General features: G+C 36.6%; 1 protein-coding gene across 2 annotated transcripts in view; it reads left to right on the forward strand.

The window, feature by feature from the left end:
* The window catches only part of FAT1 (FAT atypical cadherin 1), a 101,937-nt gene that overhangs the window by 75,658 nt on the left and 2,348 nt on the right, over window positions 1–23,931 (forward strand). The window contains exons 12-28 of one of the 2 annotated variants that reach the window (XM_059469765.1): window positions 969–1,122; window positions 2,539–2,772; window positions 4,011–4,400; window positions 5,599–5,813; window positions 6,214–6,351; window positions 6,654–6,797; window positions 9,185–9,382; window positions 13,425–14,226; window positions 15,193–15,324; window positions 15,434–15,597; window positions 16,058–16,520; window positions 17,038–17,191; window positions 17,425–17,535; window positions 17,749–18,380; window positions 18,627–18,764; window positions 20,818–20,877; window positions 23,634–23,669. In XM_059469765.1, the coding sequence (XP_059325748.1) occupies window positions 969–1,122; window positions 2,539–2,772; window positions 4,011–4,400; window positions 5,599–5,813; window positions 6,214–6,351; window positions 6,654–6,797; window positions 9,185–9,382; window positions 13,425–14,226; window positions 15,193–15,324; window positions 15,434–15,597; window positions 16,058–16,520; window positions 17,038–17,191; window positions 17,425–17,535; window positions 17,749–18,380; window positions 18,627–18,764; window positions 20,818–20,877; window positions 23,634–23,669 (4,165 nt within the window). The remainder of the gene's footprint in view (window positions 1–968; window positions 1,123–2,538; window positions 2,773–4,010; window positions 4,401–5,598; window positions 5,814–6,213; window positions 6,352–6,653; window positions 6,798–9,184; window positions 9,383–13,424; window positions 14,227–15,192; window positions 15,325–15,433; window positions 15,598–16,057; window positions 16,521–17,037; window positions 17,192–17,424; window positions 17,536–17,748; window positions 18,381–18,626; window positions 18,765–20,817; window positions 20,878–23,633; window positions 23,670–23,931) is intronic. The other variant, XM_059469767.1, reaches the window with a different exon arrangement.

Below are 23,931 nucleotides of genomic sequence, written 5' to 3' on the forward strand. Positions count from 1 at the left end.
TTTCCTGTGATAAAAGAGTTGAAAATAGTGGAACATTAGTCTGCAATTGCAGTCAACAACACCAAAAATCTGTAAGCCATAAATGTTTTCTTGTTACAAAGCTGTCTACCGTACCAGATTTTTATAGTCTGCAAAAATGGACATGAAAAATAAGGAATGGAAAAAACTCAGGAAGATAGCCCCTGCAAAATATGTTACTGCCTCTCTTGTATTTTTCGTAGAACACAGATTTCATATTACTGGGTTGAAGTCTTCCCTTGTACTAGGAAGGACAAGTACACAGTGATGTAGGATTCTTTTTCTTACTTGGTGTTTATGTTGGTTACTTCTGTGCAAATGGTTGCAGTTATACACAGAGTGGCAAGTCAGTATTTTTAGCTTTTTTTCCTTTTATTTTCCCCTTTGTTAATATTGTTGTTACAAGGCTTAGTGCTTCAAATGTAATACACATTCCTGACATGGTTGGGCTAAGCACTAAGAGTGCTTAGTGCCAATAAATTCTGAATCCTTTTTCTTATTTTTAATTTAATCTAGAAGCTTTTGTCTCATTAAAAGGGCAGCTATCAATTTCTTGTAGATTGGGACAGACCTAGAAAAGATGATCCACCAAAAGAGAGAAAAATGAAATTAGCAAAAATTTGTAACTCCTATTTTGGGAACACATTTCATTATTAGCTTATTTATTTCATTATTAGTTACAAGTGTTTCAAGATCTGAGCAATGCACTAATGTCCAAAAATCCCTATAGCTGCAGTATTAAATACCTTTAATTAATAAATGTGAAGTAATTAATTAGAAAATCATAAGTTCTTTTAATTTTAAGTTATTTCATCCTCTGGTTCGCGTGGTATGTTACCAGACATTCAAACAGAATATTATTTCCTCTATCATTCCTTTTTCCCCTCCCCTTTCCAAGTTTTGCTTACTTCATATGTTTAGTTTTTCAATGTAACTTTGAAATCTTGCAGACTTTATATGCTGATTCAGTTCCTGAAGATGCCCTTCCTGGCAAGCTGATAATGCAGGTGTCTGCTACAGATGCAGATATTCGTTCCAATGCAGAAATTACTTACACACTGCATGGCACAGGAGAAGAAAAATTCAGACTTGCTCCAGACTCAGGTAATAATACTTTATACATTATACAAGACTCCAGTCCACTCATTTTATAAAATGCTTTGCTATTGCATGAAGACATAAATGTCAGTTGTTAAAACTTTCCACTAAGGGTTGGTTTACTGTACATTGGTTTATGTGAATTTCTACTACACAAGTACTAATAATATATTGAATAAACTCAGGCAAAAGGCAAGTGTTTTAATTTATGAGGAACTAAAGCATAAACAGGGTAATTGCCCTGAAGCCAGAAACTTCCATGCTGAAGTGACTGGAATAAAAGTAGGCCATAAATTTTGCTCTTTTTATACTCACTGTAGTAGCAGCAATAATGGTTTGTAGCTGTGAAATATCTTCATTCAGATTCTCTTTGCCATCTTTTGTTTTGGAAAATTAAATGGGATGAGGTTAGATGGAGCAACAAATTTCCTTTCCATAGGAAACACCAGAAGTATCCCCAGTTTTATTGGAATGAGATTAACTCAAAAGTATAAATGACATCAAGTTTTAACTTGCTTCACTTTGGTCTTCATGGCATTCGTGTGTTTTGTATTACACTATTGCCAAAATCCTGTACTGTGCAGGCTGCAGTAGACAAGCAGTAGGAAGGTAAACAGTGTAGAAAAAATAGAATAAGATGAATACAAAAATGTAATGCAAGTAGAAGAGATTAGAAAACTTCAGTGACAAAATAAATGAGAAGGACCTTACTTCACATGGGTTTGGGAGGTATTTTTGGCTTTGAATGTCACCTGTGTCATGTGCTACTGTGTTACATAAATTGAGAATTGGTAGGGCTAGAATACTCAAAAAAAATGTTTCATAATACTTTTTTGACCTGTTTATAAGGTGACAATGACTACACATAGTTGTGGCCTCTCATGTTTTCTGTCACTTTAGAAAGAAAGTATGTGTTAGAGGTCTACAGATTTGTCTGTAGTAGCAGTTAAGATCTCATTATGAATAGCTGCATCTATGCATGAAATGTTAGAGGAGGAATTACCAATACCTATGGAAGGAATACAACTAAATAGCTGAGAAAAACCAGACATGGATTTAACCTTGCATTTTTTTAATCCCAGAGTTCTAAAATTTACTTTGCACAAACACACATGGATTTTTGCATTTATACACATTGTCTCTCTGCACTATCAGAGAGTTTAGCTAATTTCTATTTCATGAGCATTAGGAAAAAATAAAGTGTTTTAGTTCTTAATCTTTTCAAATTGAAAAGGCAGGTCACTTACATGTTTTGCCCAAAGTGGAGTTCATTAATACAGTACAGCTGTTGATTTAGCCAGTGATGAAATTACTGTAAACAAGAAAATTGTTGTTTAGCTATTCCAATTTTAAGGGAAAACATGTTTAGGGGTACTTAAGCCTTGCAATTTGCATCAACTTAATGTGTTCTGCTGTTTGTAGGTGAACTGAAAACATTAATGGCACTTGATCGTGAGCAGCAAGCAGTTTATCATCTTCTAGTGAAAGCCACAGATGGAGGAGGAAGATTCTGCAAAGCTAACATTATCTTAACTCTGGAAGATGTGAATGATAATGCCCCAGAATTTACAACTGACAGTTACTCCATTACAGTTTTTGAGAACACAGAGCCTGGAACCCTTTTGACAAGAGTGCAGGCAACAGATGCAGATGCAGGTATGCATTCTTTGACTGATACTTTTGTCATGTTCTCAGACTTACAGTATTATTTCTTTAGTTTTATCCTGAGAGGTGTCAAGTGTTTCAGTAGAGCTGACAGATGTTCAATACCATTCAGGATTAGACTCCTGAAAGATATATTTTGGTCTACTAAATCATTTAACACCTGACTTTCATGTGTGAATAGCTTGGAAGACATCCCTGTGGTGTCTTTGCAAAAAGGAGGAGAGGGAGGAGAGACAAAATGTAGGGAATTTTAACTGTCATAAGGTATTAATGCTATGATAAATCGGTTCATCCTTTTACTCCTGATGAAGTAATAGGACTATCAAGCCATGTCTGTTCATGTAAATGGGCATTCATGGATTTTTGTGCTTCTCAGGCCAGCCATTGATGACCATACCATCAAGAGAACACTGGTCAACTGTAGCTTTATGTATATGCTGTTAAGATTTTTACTGTCTCTTTGCCTTCATTGTTCAGTTCCAAATATTAAGTGAACATGAACTAAAAATGACGTCAGAAGGAGTTTGCTCATAGGCTTTGTTGTAAGGAACAAAACAGCATTTAAGGGCGTGATTTCCACATCTTATCAGTTTCTTAATCAAATAGTATTAATGAATAGTTGTCTCAGTTTTCTAAAACAGTTGACCTGCTTTGTGCTGTGATAAAGCTTGGTTGCTCATTTGAAAAGTAACAGACAGTTGTTTTCATACTTCACCAGTGTTAGAGGCAGGTGGACCAAAATACTTGCCCTTAAAATCTATAAGGTTTTTGTTTGTTTTATAAAGAAATGGTCCTATAAATTATGCTCCTGTTAATTTTGGGGCACGATTCCTAAATAAAGAGTTTGGAGTCTAGTTAATTGATGCAACCTAAGTCTCCCATATCCTCCTGTGTTATTATAAGCTTGGTAAGCAGATTCTGTTGTTCTAAAGTTATAATTACATTTATATTAACAATTGTTTCATATTAACTAGTGCTACAACTGAAGCAGAACCATGGTTCATGTTTTCTGTATGACAGAAAATCAGTGCAGTGAAGTGTTAGCTTAATGTTTTTTTGGAAGTAATTCTGCCCCTCACAAGAGACTTTACCTCTTTCTGAAATGTACTTTTAACATGAATGATAATATTTAGCATGCATGTCTTATTTTCATAGCTATCAGATGGATTATTCTGTTGTTGTATACTTTAATGGCTGCTTCATACTTGAAATTTTCTTTCAAAATGCAGGGTTGAACCGTAAAATCCATTATGCGCTGGTGAACTCTGCAGAGGGGCAGTTCTCTATTGATGAATTCTCTGGAATCATTCGTTTGGAGAAGCCTTTGGATCGGGAATTACAAGCTGTGTACACATTAACTTTGAAGGCCACAGATGAAGGCTTACCTAGAAGACTGTCTTCAACAAGTAGTCTTATAGTTTCTGTTTTGGATATTAATGACAATCCACCCGTATTTGAGCATAGGGAGTACAGTGCAAGTGTGTCAGAGGACATTCTGGTTGGAACCGAAGTTCTCCAGATCTATGCTGCCAGCAGAGACATTGAAGCCAATGCTGAAATCACATACTCAATAGTCAGTGGGAACGAACATGGAAAATTCAGCATCGATTCAACAACAGGTAACAGGTTGCAACTGTGAATGTTACTTGTGGCCAAGCAAGCACCATGCCATACTGACTTCCTCCATAGTTGAGCCAGGTTATGTACAGTCTGTGTGTACACAGATTTCTTCATCCCAGCTGAGAAGTTGCTGCTGCTGTCTTTCACCCATTTTACCAGCAAGCTTACTAGAGGAATGCAGTAAAATGTAGAAGAGGAACTTTATTTGTTGCTTCTGTTTATTGGATTATTACTTGGATTAGGTTCATTTATAAGGGTTTCCTAACTGGAGATTCCCTGCTCTGGGGGCAGGCAGGTGGAAAGTCATAGATCTGTAATGAGAAACATAATAGTCTTTCCACAAAAGGTATGTAATCAGAAGGAATGGCCAGGCTTGGCAAAAGAAGGATTAGAAATAAAATTGGTTGGGAAGACTACTCATTGGTCCACAAAGGCAGTAATCCTAGAGAAGTTTGATATGACATTAAAGAGAGCTTGGAATTGGAATATTATGTTCAACCATATGTCCAGCATGACTGGAAATTTTAGGCTTGTATGATAGTCAGATTTAGTCTCAGGGACTTTTTAGGTTATGTTGAAAATTTTTCCCTATTATTGACAATTCTTTGTTAAAAATCAATAAACACCTCAATTTTAGTTTTGTTTACTTATATAGTTCTTTTTCTAGAGCTAATTTCTTGCAAAGTTGCTTGGGTTTGGGTTTTTTTATTTTTGGTTTTGTTTTTAATAAGATTTCTACCCACAAGTTAATTTTAATTGACTTTTAGTAGTTAGTTAAATAGTTTAGTAGTTAATTGTGCTAGTGTAGTGGAAATTACAATTCTGCTTTTTCCAGTGGACATGCTGCTACTAAGGTATGGAAGATAAACTTCGTATATTTGAAAGGAGTAAAAAGGTTCCAGAAAAACTCATCCAGCAAATCAGTTTGTATGCTAGGGACTGCACTATCTTAACTAGTCTGTTAAAAACTCACATTACACAAGGTAAGCCTGGTTGTTTTAAACTGTGAATCTTTTGTGGTAATGGCAGGAACTTCATTTACATGTGTAAAACATTATCATATCACAGGGTAGCTCTAGCTTTACAGTGACAAATCAAGCCCTGAAGAAGTATTTGTCAGGTCAAAATAAAAATTGGCAACCCATAATAGTACAGCAGTAGCAGAGTTTGAGGCTTTTTTTTTTTCTTCTTCCCTAGGAGCCATTTTCATCATTGAGAGTTTGGATTATGAAAGTTCTCATGAGTACTACCTGACAGTGGAAGCCACAGATGGAGGCACACCTTCATTAAGTGATGTTGTAACAGTGAATATTAATGTCACGGATATCAATGACAATTCTCCCATGTTTAGCCAAGACACTTACACTGCAGTAATCAGTGAAGATGCTATGCTTGAACAATCAGTTATTACAGTACGTATTGGTTTCTCTCTTTGAAATATTCTGTCATGATGAACATGCTTTCATTCTTGAAGGAATAAGTATTGATTTGAAGGTTAACATCAACAAGTAGATGTTTGCCACTGAATGAATGGAAAATTTACTTTGAAAAAGTTTCAGAAGTAGGGACTTAAGATGCTGTGGGAAAGTAGATAATATATTGTGATATGTTTATGTTCTCATGAGACCATGACTTAACTTTCAGAAGAAATTCAGGAAATTAAATGATGTTGGTATAATGTATTGAGATGGCATTTCTCTTGTGAACTATGACATTTGTTAGACCAAAAGAGCTCATCTTCAGGGTGAGTTTATCTGAGAGATGCTAGAGTCTCTTTCAACCTGTTTTAACTGAGATTGTAATGTCCCTTAGGTTATGGCAGATGATGCTGATGGACCTTCCAACAACCACATTCACTACACAATAATAGATGGGAATCAAGGAAATCCTTTTACAATTGACCCTACCAGAGGTGAAATAAAAGTGACTAAGCTTCTAGACAGAGAAAAGGTGAGTTTTTTGTGGTTTTAAGGCAGCTGGGATTAATTTACCTATGCATAATTGATGACCACCATTTTCTTACTCTATTTCTAAATTACTGTTTTATGTTCCAAAATTAATATTGCTATAGTAAAGTGCAAGCATCTGTTTATATCAGTACTTCTGGGAGGAAAAGAAAGGATTAAATATATGAAGGAAAGCTTTTCTGGGGGTTGTGCTAAAATAATTCTTCCATAAAACAAAATCTGAGTTTGTTACTTTATTCCTCTTCAGTAAATGTTTTTAATTTTTTTTTTTATTCATTTTTTTAGATTTCAGGATATACCTTGACAGTTCAAGCTTCAGATAATGGAAGTCCACCTAAACTTAACACAACTACAGTAAACATTGATGTTTCTGATGTAAATGATAATCCTCCAGTGTTCTCAAAAGGAAACTATAGTGTCATCATCCAGGTAAATGCAACTAGTGAAGTAATTAAATCAGTGTTACTGGACTGCAAATTTGTGGCTTGAATTTTTCTGTATTTTAAATTATTTAAGGTCTTCAGTGAGACTGCTTATCAAATAAGTGTTGAGGGTTTTAAAATTCCTGTTTGCATGTTATGTAGAAACTTACATTGCAAGTTGTAAGAGTCACAGAATGGGTGAGGTTGGAAGGGACCACAGTGAGTCATGCGGTGCAACCTCCCTGCTAAAGCAGGCTCATCCTAGAGCACATGGTTGAGTCCAGTCCTGGACACAGGATTGAGTCCAGAATGTTCTTGAATATTTACAGTGAGGGAAACTGCATAACCTCTCTGGGTTCTTTTTCTGATTCCTTGTGTGTGTACGTGTCTATGTATTATAAATTCCTTTTATGCACAGAACAATCTTAGAATCATGCAGGGATGTTAAAATACATTATAGTTTTCCTATTTCTTTTTAGTCTTAAGAGTTACTGCTTAGAGAAAGATCCTTTAGGTCCTTGTTACTATGAAGCTAATGCTCTGCACCATGGCATCAGGTTAAGCCCTAATTCCCACTGACCTCCTCTGGGATCAGCAGCAGTTGAAACAAGAGTGGAATTTCATATGGCTGCATACCAATCCTTTGACTAATTTTACACTGTAGGATGGTAGCCGTAGGCCACATTGCCAAGTGTCTGGCATGTACTTGCCTGATTCAGAAAACTGCTAAAGCAAAGACAGCAGAATCAGCATCTATACTTCTTGTCTTCCTGAATCCAAGAAGAAATAAATGGAAGTCAACAAAGGAATTGCACTAAGACCTTTGTAGACTAGTACTGTAAATGAGCTCAGTCCCTTGTGTCCTTGTGCTGTTTCCTGGCCTGGTGCAGTAGATCTGTGAGGATCACACAATGTTACCTGATGCACTGTGCCATCCTAGCATACCACTTGTGTTTGAGACAAGTGTGCATCATTTGTAAAGGCAGCTTTCCAAAACAGGACAAAGTGACTATGTACAATATGCACCCAGTATGCAAATAAGATGTCCTGGATCTTGTTCTTAAAAACTCCAGCCAAGCAAAAAATCAAAAACCACCCCAAAAAACAAAACAAAACAACCCACAAAAAAAAAAAAAAAAAAAAAAAAGAAACCAAAAAAACCCCCCCCAAATAAAAAACCAAACCCAAACTAACAGATTCCAGATTCATGTTTGTGTGCTGCCAAATGAATCTTCTTTTCCCCTATTATAGTCTTTCTTGAAATAAATGTTATTTAATATCTCACTTAAACTTCAGACTGTGTAGCCAATGTATGTACTATTTCCCTTACTCAATTAAAGAGGAAGATCTCTTGTTTTATAGTTCATTCGTATGGGCCTGCCCTAGTTGAAGGTAGCAGAGAAGAAGCTGGAGGAGTTGCCCAAGAATGCTGATGTACATTTCCTTTTGTATTTGAGATGGATATATTTGGACACAGTAGAAAATGTGCTTAGCTTTTAGGAAAGTCAAATTACTTTAGATATCCAGCTGTAAATATTTTTATTTTAAAGCAATGGTCTGTTTTGCTGAAAAGGAAAAAGCTTCAGCTTTTTGCAATATCTGATAGCTAAATTGACTTACTCTCTCAGAAACAGAGTATTGTTATCAGGAGTTTTTAGATTTGTGAAAGGGATAGCATTTTGTTATTGTTGTACTTCAAAATAAGTCTTCTACTTTTCTTGCTTTTCTAACAAGTATGTATATAGAGAAATCTGGCTGATACAGTAGAGCACAAGTATTCTGGGAGAGGAGTTACAAGTGTCAGATAAGGTTGTGTGTGTGTGTAACATATGTGATAAGCCAACATATGTGAAGTGTCTGTGAAACCTCAGACATCCACGTGATGCAAACTTGAAGGAATTTTATGATGCAAATTTTAAAACCTGGATTTCGTATTTTAACTGGATCGTGCCTGTAGCAGCCACAGCTGTAGGCAGAACTCCTAATTAGTGGCACAAGGGGTCAGATGGAGGCGTGTATTTTTCTAGTCCTCCCAACAAAGGCATTAGATTATCCTGAACAGGTGTTTTCTCTAAATTTCAAATCTTTGATGACTTGGTAATTTGGCTACAGTAATACTAATTCAGACCAGAAGTGGAAAATGTAAAGTGTCAAGGCTGAGCTACCTTTAAAAATACAATACCAAGTTAAAAAAACTGCCTTTCTCCTATTACTTTTTTTAGTCTTAATCTCAGAGGGTAGTAGTTTCCCTGAAGCAGTATTGTCATTCTGATTTCTCTTGTACTGATTAACTGGTTTGACAGTAATTTTTTGGGGTTTCTGTTGCAAGGAAGAAATCAGCATCGGACCATAGCCTCAATTATAACAAAACCAATGTGTATTATATATCTATAGGAAAATAAACCTATTGGATTCAGTGTGCTGCAGCTAGTGGTGACAGACAGGGATTCTTCTCACAACGGCCCTCCTTTTCTCTTCACCATCCTGACTGGAAATGAAGAGAGAACTTTTCAGATTACCCAGCAGGGAGTTCTGACCACAAGCGCTGCACTGAATCGCAAAGTGAGAGATCACTATTTGCTTCATGTCAAGGTAAGATGCTTCTGTCATGTTCCTCTTACTGTTTTGCATTGTAAATATTTGATTAACTTTTCCCACTCGTGTTCACTCCACCACTTGTCATTCTGTTAGGAGATCCTGACATGCCAAGTAGTCATTTGAGCCATGTCCCATTTTGTGTATTTCTTCATAGACAAAATCTGTTGGTTTAAATACTAATCTACACAGATGTAATGGGAAGATCACATTTAGAAGTAAGGTGAAGTGAAATGTTAACTGGGTGAGTGGTCTTAATAAGCCCTTTGCGTCCTGGTTGGAATGTTGAAAAACCAGCAAGGGACAGGTCCCTTGAGCTATTTTCTATTGCCTGCGGAATTCCTCTTGCTGCTATCGTTTTGACCCTTGAAGCTGTGTACTGGACTAAACTCACATGATGAAAGCAGGGATATTGCACAACACAGCAGTAATGGAAAATTTTCCTGTAGTGCCACATTCTTTTTTCAATGGCAATTGAAAACATCTTTTTTTGAGTTTGGACCTTTTCTCATACTATTTTCGGTAGGTGTTTTTTCATAGCATTGAAACTTGCAGTGCAGTAGTTTGAGATATCAGGATCCTGCAGTGGAAGCCACAGTATAAAACTCAAAAAATGACCCTGATGTGCTGTAAAATTTGCTACATGTGCCATTGTTGTGCGAAAAGACCAGACCATGTCCAAGGTTACATTAAACTAGCTAAGTTCTCTCAAATACTTCTTGTAACCTAGCGTGAGAAAAGTTCAAACCAATTGTTTTAATCTTACCTAGTCCTTTTAAATTCAGTTATAAATTAAGCAGCTAGGAACAGAGCACTAAAAATTAATAGGCTAAAAGTAGATGCCCTTAATTCTTAAACTTCATTTCCAGACTCAGGTTTTAAGAAAAATTCTTACCTACATTTTCACATGAGGAATTTATTTTAATTTCCACATTATTCTTATGCATACTATTGCAGATAATTTATGAATAAACATTCAGTTGCAGTATTTTCAAGTAATACTGTTTATAACAGTGTATGCTGAATTCTGTCCACAGTGGGATAGTTGTGACATATTTACACAAAGTCTGTTTTCTTTGGGGAAAGAAGAAAAAATTCACAGAGATATTGTAATTTGCTGTTTGAGTCACTGAAATGTTAGTATCCAGGAACCATCAATATAAGGACAGATATCATTTCATTTAAGTGTACTTTAGTTTAGGGTTTAAGGATTGGGTTGAAAATGGGGGCAGGTATATTATTCCTCTGTTAGCCATTTTTTCCTCAATAGTGATATGCCAATTCCCCCAAAGTCACCTTTTTGTTTATGGGTCTTTTTCCTGTAGGTGGTATCAGTGTAGGGCAAGAGTCATATGTTTTCCTTTAGATCTTCTCTAACAGTAACTAATTTCTATTTATTTTGCTTTTTAAATGTATTCTTATAAATGCATGTACAGGTAGTTATATTTTCATACTTATATTTTCAACAGTTCTGTACACACTGTTACATTGACTTTGTTGCATTTCATGATTTAACTGCAGCTTTGGCCCTTCCTGATGTGCCTAGCTTTTTTTTAAGTGTGAGATGCCTGTCTAACATCTTCCTCTGGGTGGAATCTCGCAATTCTTTTATTTCTAAGCCACTTTCTGGTGTCTAGTCTGCTTGGAAACAGCCTGTCAGTACTTCAGCTATCTTGTCTTCAGCACAGTAGCTGAAAAGTGCATTTTTATTAGGAAATGAATATGGGCTCTTTCAATGGCATCCAGTAGCTAAACAAGTGTCTTAAAACAAATGTACTCATTTAGAGCAAAGACTTCTCAGAGACTGTAAATCATTAATGCAGACTTTACTAATGTGCCTCTTTTTGTCAGTATTTTGGAGCTGTCTAATCAGTTGATTTCCAAGCTTCTTGACTGGATTCTTGAAATATATCACTGTCTTTAGTTGTCATTTGTCATTTTACATTTTGCTAGCTTTTTTCAATAGACATACTCCTATTATTTGCTATTATCTTACAACCCATGGGTATGAAGGCATCCAAGACTAAAACTAGTATTTCCCTATCACAAGTAGTTCCAGTGATACACACAAAATTATAGACAAGGCTGTTGAGGAAAAATATTCTTCCTCTCTTCCTTTAAAATAATACTTTTTAAAGTCTGTAGGAAGGCATTTTCTCAAGTTTGCATTTTGTTTAATTTCTGAATTTTGATCTTGCAAATCACAAGTTAATGGCTGTGTATGAACTCTTGATACCCGTTTTCAGTTTTTAGCTGACCTTTATTGGTGTGCTTTTCAGTATTGACAGCTTTCACCTTAGTTGCTTTTTGAATGGATTGCAGAAGTAGTGATGTTTTTAAATTTACAGGCATACTTTCATTTGAAAAACCTCATAACTAAAAAAACCCCACTTAAACTACACAAACTTTCCTCATATGCACTCTACGCACCCACTACCTCCAAAAGACTTTACTTTTGTCATTTTAATAGAAATAAGGATTTTTTTTTCCCCAGTGGTCACCTTATATGGGCATGCCAGTTGTATTTGCTTGTGCTCTCTCCAAAGGAAATAGATTATCCATTAACAAATGTCTCACAGCATTAGTGTGCGAAATCTTCAGCTATGAGTCATGCAGTCCTTTGTGCCACACTCTGAAGTCTTCAGTTTAAAACCACAGCACATTTTTAAATATCTGCACTATTGAAAAACCATTTCTCCTGGGGCTCTTCTTTTCTGCTCGCTGTCCATTTGTTATAATTTTGCTTGTCTGGTTTTTTTTGAGCCTTTTCTGGTTTCCCCTGGCATTTCTTCTGTAGCTAAACTGCCTGCCTTGTCTTGTTTCCAGGCAGAGATCTAGGCAAAACAAAACTTTGCCAACTTGAGCTCAAGCTCTCGTTATTTATTTGGGTAACTGGAGGACAAGTTTCTAGCCATGCCTGTCTTTTGGAGTTAACAGAAACAGATGAGGACATGTAGTTCTAGGAGACACACATTACCTTTTAAAAATGCTACATTTATGTGCCCATCCACAGATAATCTTGTGCCTAGAGTTACTCCTCTTGCTTAAATTTGTATTAAAAAAAAACCAAAAGCTGCTTCTCCACATAGATCTTCAAAGTGTACTCTGTAAAATTATTGCAAAATCTATTAAACAATGCAGAATATCTTCTACTTTCTGAGCCCTGTATATCCCCTCTGTACCTTCACATCTCTGATTCTTCTTTAACTAATTTCTTCAGTGTCACTTTCAGTAACTGAGAGTGAGTTCTGGAAAAAGTAGTGGGAAATAAGAGGTAAGAAATAGAAAGAAAAACGTGAACCCAAGGGAATGCTCTTAGCTCACTCTTCTTTTTTTACTGTCCTTGTACACCAGCAGTGTATGTCTTTGTCCAGAAGGGGTGGAGAATAGGGTGTTCAAAAAGGATTTAAAATTGAATTGGGCTGATACAGTTAAAGACAGTTGATTAACTGTCTAAAGCAAATAGCAGTACAGGTACCCACCTCTTGTTTTCCTGTGACCAAAAATCATGAAAGGCAACATAATTAACTTTCTACATGCATTTTTTTCCTTTTGAAGTTCCATTTAGCACGGTACATTTACTTTGTCTTCCAGATTATCTCCTATTGTAGTGAAGCATGTTGTACATTTCTAGTGCATGACTCATTTCAAGTTTGTAAAGTGTTTCTGTGCTTGATATTAAAAAGCTTCAAGCACCATCTGCTGTCTGAAATCAGCTACTGTGCATTTCCTCTGTATTTGCTACCAGTGTTAATAGCTTCCTGGCATTTCCAGGTAATAAGAGCACTATAGGCTTTTAATCTTGGGAGAAATGAAAACATGTTTGTGTGTGCCTGCTTATATAAGCTTTTTAAATTTTCAGCGTTAACTTCTATGTTAGGAATTGTGTTACAGAATTTATGTAAAGCATTTTACTGTAGGACTTCTTGATGGGGTTTTTGTGGGCACAAAAATACAGCTCAACTATATACAGGATAAATATCTGCAGTAGACTTTGAGATAAAGCAAAAATGTAAATTTGTCCTTATCTTTCCTTTAGGTGTCAGATAATGGAAAACCACCGTTGTCATCTTTGACTTACATTGATATTAGAGTTATTGAGGAAAGCATTTATTCTCCAGCAATACTGCCTCTGGAAATCTTTATCACAGCCTTTGGGGAAGAATATTCAGGTGGTGTCATTGGGAAAATTCACGCAACCGATCAAGATGTTTATGATACCTTGACATACAGTCTGGACCCCAAAATGGAATCCCTGTTCTCTGTTTCCAGTACTGGTGGCAAACTAATAGCACACAAAAGGTTAGATGTAGGACAGTACCTCCTAAATGTCACTGTTACAGATGGAAAATTTACAGCTGCAGCTGATATTACTGTACACATCAGACAAATCACACAAGAGGTATTAAATCACAGTATCGCAATACGCTTTGCAAACCTGTCCCCTGAAGAATTCATCGGTGATTACTGGCGCAATTTCCAGAGAGCATTGAGAAACATCTTGGGCGTGAGGAGAAATGACATCCAGATTGTTAGTTTGCAGCCTTCTGAGCCTCCTTCTAATCTGGATGTCCTCCTGAATATTGAAAAGTCTGGTAGCTCTCACCACCCAATGAGAATTTTGCTCCACAAGATAAACTCTTCTGTGCCTGACCTAGAGGAGATTTTAGGTGTCCGGATAATTGATGTGTTTCATAAGCTCTGTGCCGGCCTTGATTGTCCTTTGAAATTTTGTGAAGAAAAAGTAACAGTGGATGAGAACACCATGTCAACACACAGCACAGCCAGGCTGAGCTTCGTCACTCCCCGTCATCACAGAACAGCAGTTTGCCTTTGTAAAGGTAAGAAACACAGTAAAGGAAATTGTATCCTTGAAAAGATTGTTCTGGTTTTAAACACCAGTAGTCCTCAGATGGAAATTTATATTACAGAACAAGATCAGGAATATTCGGTAACTCTCTCTATACTTTGCCTAATTTTATTTGTAGTAAGGAGTAATTCTTTCTTATCTCATTACCTCATTTCAAGAATTTACATAGTACAAGTTCATAGGAGTGGGTATGTATTTTCTTTATAGCTACACCTTCATTTTCCATTTTATGAAATAAGTAAATTTTTTGTTGTTGTTGCCTATCCTATTTTGATGACCATTTTCAGTCTTGTGTTCACAAAAGTAAGTTCCTGCAAAGTACCTGAATACTTCCTTGTTTCTGCTTAGCGGAGTAGCCCACACAGTTTCCAAACTTGTTTGGGAATGAGAGGGTAATGTGGGAGATAAATATTTATTAAAATATATGTAAGTACAAAGATTTCTGACAGAAGGTTAATTTATCATTATCTCTGAGTAAAAAAACATCGCTTTTTAAAATCAGGACTTAACCTTGCTGGGTGAACTTGCACATAGGAAGTAAATATTTAAAGCACATTCCTTTTCCCATTCCTTTTCCTTTCTTAAATACAGACATGTTTTTCTCTGCTCTCCCCTACCTACTCTGTCCGTGCTTATAGCTACATGTTGAATTTTTGTGGTGAATGATTCCAATGGTAAACCTTAAACCACAACACCAGTTTCCCAATTTTACCAATTGAATTGAGTAATCAAAATAAGGCTGAGCATCTGCCACTCTATATACTCTTTGTCTAGAATAGAATGTCTGTGCCAGTCATGCCCCATAACTGTTATTCACTTCCTTGTCTGATAGTCAGAAATATCATTTGGGGCATTTTAACCTACTGTACTTAGCAGTCTCTTTTCACAAAATACCATAATCACCAACAAAAAAGAAATAATGGATTTGGTTTCACAGAAGGGAAATGCCCCCTGGTAAGCAGTGTGTGTGAAGGGAATCCATGTCCTGAAGGTACTGAATGTTTAGGAGATCCAAAGGAAGGAAAATACACCTGTGTTTGCCAAGACAGCAAAGCTGGACAATGTCCTGGTAAGGAATTAACTTTAAAAAACTCTCTAAAACTATATTACTTTCAATCAAGTATAAATTTTATTCCAGTCCTGTGCTAATACTTTTTATGCTTTTCTGTATTCCTAAGCATCAGCTGGCTCCGCTGTGACATTTACTGGGAGCAGCTATGTGAAATATCGTCTCATGGAAAATGAGAACAAAGAGGAAATGAAGCTGACAATGAGACTTAGAACTTACTCTGCTCATGCAGTTGTTATGTATGCTCGAGGAACAGACTACAGTATCTTAGAGGTATATTAAAATCTTCTAGTGCATATCTCCTCCTTTCTTTGTACCATCTTCTTACTATTTTTGTGTCAGATTAAAAGATTGAGTCATAACATCTATGTAGAATGGTTGTAACTGAAAATTGCTTTAAAGGTAGGTAGGGTGTGTTACACATCCAGGTGAAAAATTTGTACAGAAATTTTTACATTTGTAAACAAACAAAGGTTCCTGAATCATATATTTTAAACAGCTTTAAATTTATTTGCTTATAATAGTGTAGTTCATACAGGAAAAGTTACTTAAAACACAAGATGAAAGGTATTGAAGTATTGTAATATTTTGATTATGATCTGTGATTGCTTTACTAGAGGAACAAAATGTACAAAGTGTACATTTCCAGCAAACATAAACTTTTATAGGCATCAATATTTTAAACTCTTTAAGTGTGCAGACCATTTATTGATATTGTGGCTTTCCTCTGTAGATCCATCATGGAAGACTGCAATATAAATTTGATTGTGGCAGTGGACCCGGGATTGTCTCTGTTCAGAGCACTCAGATAAACGATGGCCAGTGGCATTCCGTGTCTCTTGAGGTGGATGGAAACTATGCACGACTTGTTCTGGACAGGGTGCATACTGCATCTGGTACTGCTCCTGGTACACTTAGGACACTCAACCTGGACAATCACGTGTTCTTTGGTGGTCATATTCGTCAGCAAGGTACAAGACATGGTAGAAGTCCTCAGGTTAGCAATGGTTTCAGAGGCTGTATGGATTCCATTGTACTAAATGGACAAGAGCTGCCCCTAAACAGCAAGCCACGAAGTTATGCACACATGGAGGAATCTGTAGATGTCACTCCTGGGTGCTTGCTGACTGCCACAGATGGATGTTCGAGCAGCCCCTGTCAGAATGGAGGCATCTGCAACGCACTGTCAAATGGAGGTAAGCTGCTCTTTATTCTTCTGCTTTTAGCTTTCAAAACTGCTTTTCAACTTCTCTGCTTTGAGGGATGAAACAACTTCGTGCATAATTCTTGGTTTCCCAGAGTTGTAGAAATTCAGTTGTTGAATAGGTAGGAAGGCTGTGTGTGCTTTGTAGATTCAACTGCTTGGGGATATGAGGTAGACAAAGTCCATCTGCCAAAGTGGGAATTTAATCTTCAGTGCTAACATCTAAGGTCCATCCTCTTAACAGCCTACTTTGGAGTTTTTCTTTGAAGATTCTGAAATCATTGGGACAACTTGTGTTTTGTGAGAAAAATGTTTAAGAAAACTCTTACTGTTAGTCTTTGCCTCACCTTTCGATAAAAACATTTCTATTTTTTCCCATCCTTTCTTTCATGTAGCAGCTTGGTGGGTAGGGAGGAATTTATCTTAAATCTGTGGGTGGGCAGGGAGGATTTTATCTCAAATCCAGTAAAGCTGTGTGCACCTTTCAAAAAGACTGTATTTGATTTCAGGTTACTACTGCAAGTGTGCACCTTTGTTTATGGGAACTCACTGCGATGTAAGTGTCAACCCATGTGCCTCCAACCCCTGCCTTTATGGTGGGACTTGCATCCCAGTCAGTGATGATTTCATCTGCCAGTGCCGAGGACAATATACAGGTCAAAGGTATGTTTCTATGGTTCATTGTATCAATGAACCCCTTGGAAAACAGGATATAAATGTAACACTTTTTCTGGGTTTTTTTTTAATGTGTTTCCTACTTTAAGCTCAGATTTGAGACATACTGGAGCTGGCTGAAGTTAACAGCAGCCCCTGTGTTACAGCTCTGTATCCCACATTATGAAATTGCTTGCAGTTAAGGTAATGTTCCGCTGGTTTTGTTTGTTTTGCCTTTGCAGATGCCAGCTGGGTCCATATTGCAAAGACAATCCTTGCAAAAACAGTGGCAAGTGTATTGACAGTTTGGATGGACCTGTTTGTGAGTGTGAAGCAGGCTTTCGTGGAGAAAGGTAGGTAGCATTCCACATATGTTGAATTGTAGTAGTATTAATTAAGAGATTAACAGTTCAAACTGGTTGAAGTCTGGGATGTTGATAAAACAGTAAAATGCATGTTAGTGTGCAGTACCTTATAATAAACAGATCTAAAATTGTTGAGAACAAGATTACAACAAAGACTGCTGATGTAAACTAAACATCACTGCTGTGCTCTGTTTCTGATAGGTGCCTGACTGATGTCGATGAATGCGTAGAAAACCCATGTCTCAATGGTGCCCTTTGTGAGAATACTTATGGTTCATACCACTGCAACTGTAGTCGTGGATTTGGAGGCAAACACTGCACAGACATTGTTCTCAATAAATATGTTTCGACATCTTGGAACATTGGCTTAGCTGAAGTGATTGGGATTATTGTTTTCGTCGCAGGAATCTTCTTGTTAGTTGTGATTTTTGTTGTTTGCCGCAAAGTGGTTAGTAGGAAGAAGAAGCACCAGCCCGAACCTGAAGACAAGCAACTGGGAGCTACGACAGCCTTCTTGCAAAGACCGTGTTTTGATGCAAAATTGAATAAGAACATCTATTCTGACATCCCACCACAGGTTCCTGTTCGTCCCATTTCATACACTCCAAGCATTCCAAGCGACTCCAGGAACAATCTTGACAGGAATTCTTTTGAAGGGTCTGCTATCCCTGAGCACCCTGAGTTTAGTACTTTTAACCCAGATTCTGTACATGGTCACCGGAAAGCTGTAGCTGTTTGCAGTGTTGCGCCAAACTTGCCACCTCCACCTCCCTCCAACTCACCTTCAGACAGTGATTCAATACAGAAACCCAGCTGGGATTTTGACTATGACAGTAAGAGACATTCCTGTTTTTACTTTCCTGTTAAATGGGTATGCTGGTACAATTTTATTATGAGTACAAAGTCTCTGTCTACACTTCTTAGAGTACAAAAGGCATTATGTCTTCACTGGGCTTTGTCTCTGATCAACCTTCATGCTCTACTAAGTTTTGTAAAAATGTGGAGACTTCAACTTTAAGTAGTATTGATTCTTTAAGCTAGAATCTATTCATTGTCTCACTCAAAACTTTTTCTTTCAGCTAAAGTAGTAGATCTTGACCCCTGCCTTTCTAAGAAGCCTCTGGATGAAAAGAACTCCCATACTTACAGTGCAAGAGAAAGCATGTCTGAGGTCCAGTCTCTCAGCTCCTTCCAGTCTGAATCCTGTGATGACAATGGTACGTAAAATGCAACCATTCTGTACTGCTGCTGATGTTCATTTGTTCTGTCTTTGCATCTGTATCTCTTAGTAACAATAGGATTTACATATATTGAATATATATTAAATAGTAGCTTATTTAATATATATTTGCATTTACTTATGTTAATGCCCAAATCTGTTAATTTAAAAAAAAATATTTTACCTATCTCTACGCCAACTGTTAATTACTTTACTTTAAAGTTATAATCATTCTGCTGTTAGAATATTACAGTGAAAATGCAGCTCAAGTTGCTCAGAGCCTTGTGTTTAAAACGTATTAGAATTTGGTAAACTCTTCTAGGTTATCCTTAGTTATCATCTTATGCAAGAATACAGTGAATTTTAAAAAATGGCCTCTGCACAAATATAACTTTCACTTTGCTGTTCAGCTCTCAGTAAAAAGCTTTCTGGTGTTACAGTTTCATTTGTTTCCTTCTCTTTTTCTTGCTGCGACCTCAGCTCCCATATGGATCAGATCAGTTCTGAGTGAGAGCAGAGTTTAAGGGACTGCTTGTAAGTTTGATTACTTTAGTAATGAAGGAAACTTCACAAAAAGGAGTTTTGTTATAATAGAACAGTATATTTGGCTTTCACCATGATTGAAATGAATTCATAAAAACATTTCATACATTGAAAAAAGCCAGTATAAAAATATGAATATTTTGATCACATCTCAAGTCCATCAAAATATAATCAGCAGACATACTTGTGGGTTGGATTATTATTAATTGGATGTCTTTTCCATTGTTATGACAGATGCTTTTGTAGTTGATATGAATGCATCTATGTATTCAGAAGCATGTCATACTGATTGGACAAAGCCACAGTTTTCTCATAACTTAATTTGCTAAGTTAAGGTGTGCTTTGATTCTTTATTCCACTTTCTGCTTTTGTCTCTGCCTGGTAAAAAAGAACTTGAAATTCCTTTAGCTTAGGAATAAAGAACATTCTGCTTCTTTATGAAGTAGAGTGATATGTTATTAACAGCATGAAAGAAAACTATCTGGTTTAATGATTGGTGAAAGTAAAATGGTATGCTTGCAGTCCTCATCATTTTATCAGTAGACCTGATGCCAACTTGCAACTTCTTTTCCTGTGGTTTTAAGTGTCGTGTTGTACATGTTGTTCTCCCCTCCTCACTGTCTTATATGTCTAGTATATTCTTTTTCCCATTTTCTGTCATGTGTTGATTACTCATTAATACATCATTTTAAGAGAAATAGCTGTAGCATCATAGATACTGTTCCTTCCTTCCATTTTGGTAGATTGAGAATTTAATAGCTTGATATTTAATCCCTGAGCTGTGCAAAACAGTTGCATGTGCTTACTTCATTTTTACCTTATAAGAATAAATCCTTCTCCATTCCAAAACTATCTTGAGGGAAAGTGAAGACATAAAAACTACATTCAAGTTTGGTTTTTTAAAAATAAGTATGTAACAGCCTGAATTTGGTATTCCTACTGTGGTATCTCTACTTTATACAAAACTTAAGTAGATGAGTAACAGAAATTTTCAGTAGGTATTTTTCATATTCTATCCTTTTAGTTCATTTCAGGGAAAATTTCTTTTCCGTATCTTTCATTGGTAGGGAGGCAACATAGTTTACATCTTTAAGGGAGAAGTCTAATGCAATAATCCTTAATTCACTCAACACAAGCCTTGAGAAAAGTCTAGTTTGTTGCTATATAGATAAAGTATGATGCAAATGAGTATATTTAGGCAACATTTCAGAAATTCTAAAACAACTTTAGCAGCCTTGTCCTCATACAAAATGTACTTCATGAGTAGTTACTTTTGTATGTTTAGCAATAATAAAATTGAGCTTTAGATATGTGTTTTATGTGTTACATGCCACTACTCTCTAGATTGAGAGTGAATGTGCATGTACACTAATAATGTTGCTCTATAAAACAGTAACAAACTGCAATTTCACAGTGTTGATGGGGGTTTTTATGTGTATGTGTCTGCTGTTTAAAGTGATACTAACTATAGGTTTGTTTTAATTTGCTCCTTTTATACCTTTTACAAGCTTCCGTAGTGACTGTAATACACCTTGTCAATGCTGTCGTTGACTCGGTGGAAAAAGAAGGTATATACATGTTTTCATATTTATTTACTGCTTTGGCAGCATAATGCACGTTTGTTGTCTTACATTGTCTTCTAGTAATGTAGTCCTAGCCAGATGTGAGTTATAGAATATTATTTACTTAGACTTTCTCATAAGTTATAGCAAAAAATATATTTATCTTGTAGATCTGTTAATGTTTTCTTGAGTATGCTGTAAATGCCTTGTCAACAGGTTTCAAAGTGTATTTTCTTGGGGAAAAAAGGGATTGGCATAAAAAGATCTGGGTGCTTACTCTCTTCTGAAAATATTAATACTAAAGCTGCCAGAAGAATTGAGACAACATCAAAGGCAAATACATGCAGTACTGTAGATGAAACAGCAGCCTCTGCTTCCTTTGCTTCTCCCACCCGCACCTGTTGACACCTTGTCCGGCTGATCAGAATCAAAATGGTCTGGTATCAGTACTCACTTCCTTGGTCTTCAGATCAATCTGTCTCTTAAGTAGAAAAAAAATAGTTCTGTCTGCATCTGAGATATGTAGGCATATACATCCTCCTCAGTTTAGCTATCTTGTTACTATGCAGCCTTACAACAGTACCTAAAATGTGCATTTGGGTATATGTACATACACATGTATATGTGTGTGTGTGTGTGTAGTATGTATTTGGAAGTTAGAAGGTAGGCATTTTCAATGGTGTGTTATTTTATTTCTGCTAACATTTAAAAACTAACCACTCTGGGAGATACAAACTCTTTACAAAATAATAAGAGTAATAAAAGTGCCAGTGAGTCTATACAAATGCTAACTGTTGTTTCAATTGACTAAATACTACTTTAAGTAAGTTCCAGTAAAAGGCAAATTATTCACTCCATGACCATGAGTTTGCAGAGGTTTCTTCTGAAATAGATCCAGTCTATGCTTCCTATTTCAAAATACAGACTGGGAAACATAATGTTTTTTACTAAGTCCTACTTAAAATGAAGCCATTGTAAGAACATAAAATCTATTAGAGTAGCTGAAGTTTCACTTTGGTTTGTTATCTGAAGTGTGCCCTTTTTAATTTACACAGGCACACAAAAAGTAGACAAATACAAGAACTTCCAATTACTTGAGAGTATTTCATTAATGAGGGTGCCATTTCATTAATGTGTACCTATAGACAATAGCCCTCTGTGCAAAAAAAATTGCAATGCACAGTACTTGGGAATGGGAGAATTACAGGACTAAAAGAGGCCAGATATACCAGGGGAAATATTTAATTACTGACTAAGATTTTCTCTAAGATTTTAATTGGTAGAATCTGAAAGTTATAGATGTAGTTTTCAAGTCAAAGATAAAAATATTGCCTGGTGTTTTAGTATCACCCTAAGATAAATACAGACATTGTGTGTGTTGCAATTGTTGAGAGATTAAATATGTCCTACTCCAGCTGCTTCTTAACATTTGAGAGTTTCTGCTCTTAATAAGCATTTCCTCTTAATAAGCATCTTAGGTAAGGAGTTCTGCTTTTGAGCACCCTCAGGGAGGGTGCCAGTTCAAGCAGCAGAGATCCTTACTCAAGCCTGCAGCAAGAGCATGTTCTGGGACAGATGGTCCCTACCTTTAGTGTCCCCAAGTGTTTCTGTCCAACAGGCGTCCTGGAAGCATGAACTGTAGCTAATTTCATGTGGGACAGTTTTGGGCCTGTATTCTCTGCACTGTTCCTCAGGCTGTAGCAATGCTGAGCGCAAGAGAAAATACAGCTCGAATCCAGCAGATTGTCACATAAAGATGGGCACGTCCAGTTCTAGTTTGTGTTTCTGCTATTTACTTTAAAGGGTCTTTGCCTCAGAAGAAGAGGAAAACCTAGATGTCTCCATTCCTTGGTGAAAGTGCTCTAAATCATAATGCCTATTGGCTTTAGTTTTGCACCCAATTTCCCAGGAAAAATAAAGAATGTTCTCTTCTAAGTGGACTAAGGATCAGAACCTTCTCCTGGAGTTGAGGCCAGAGATGTTTTAAGAGTCTCAGAGCTCAGACTGACATCTCCATTAGTCTGAACAGTGTGTCTGGGCTAGGCAAGCTTAAAAATAAAGGAACTTCTCTCTGAAGAATCCTCTGTCCCTTCATTCTTCCAACAGATGAAAGTATGAATTCTTAGGAGAGGATTCTGCCATTAGGATAGGCATCACTCATCCATAGAGCCTTTAATAGGGAATATAGATTCCTGAATAGAGAAAGGTTTAATATTTGTCAGGGCAGTTCTCTGCTGAGTGTGAGTTCTTGGAATTGCTGTACAAAGGGGGAGGACGGTTTCCCAGTGCTTATGTATGGAAGCCAGACACTAAAGGAAGAGTTACCCTGATACTCAAGAGATACTTCTAAGTGTAAGCACCAATAGATGGATCCCTGTATGAAAACACAAGGGTAGATACAAGGAAAGAAAAAATCAGGTCAAGTCCCACTACCTTGTGTAGCAGAAGTCCTGTATATACTGATCAGTATATACTGATACAAGAATTTCAGTAAACTCCAGACTGCAGATTTTACCACAAGACAGCCATGTCCCAGATGGGCTTTACGTGAATTCAGTAGCTGTCCTACAGTTCAAGTCTTAACAAATAATGAGCTCAGGAGAAAAAAAAAAAAAAAAACACTTTAGTATTGCTAATTAAACTGGACAAAAACAGCGTGAATGTCATAGTGACTAGTCATTGTTTGTCTTCATATTGGTTCTACTATTTGATTCCTAACTACAGATGTTTTCTCCTTTTTCTTCTTATTCTGCCATCTAAAGAATCTTTTGCTGTTCCTGACCTCAGCAATTCAAGAGGTGACTTCTGCATGCAGTTCATTGATGTTCACCAAAATTTCTGTTAATATTTGGTTTTAACACAGACTTAGTATCAGTTGCTTGCTGTGCATTTGTCTGCAGTGATTTCTTTTTACTATATTTGCACTATATCACAACATTGTATTTTTTTATTGGTGTTTAGATGAGAGAAATTATTGGTTTTTAGTTAGTTTAGGTTTATATCTAGTTTCCAGCAAATACAAACTTATTCAAAGGGAGCTTGCAAGAGAGGATCAAGTCC

This window comes from Ammospiza nelsoni, chromosome 4, assembly GCF_027579445.1.
Source record: "Ammospiza nelsoni isolate bAmmNel1 chromosome 4, bAmmNel1.pri, whole genome shotgun sequence".
Classification (NCBI taxonomy): Eukaryota; Metazoa; Chordata; class Aves; order Passeriformes; family Passerellidae; genus Ammospiza; species Ammospiza nelsoni.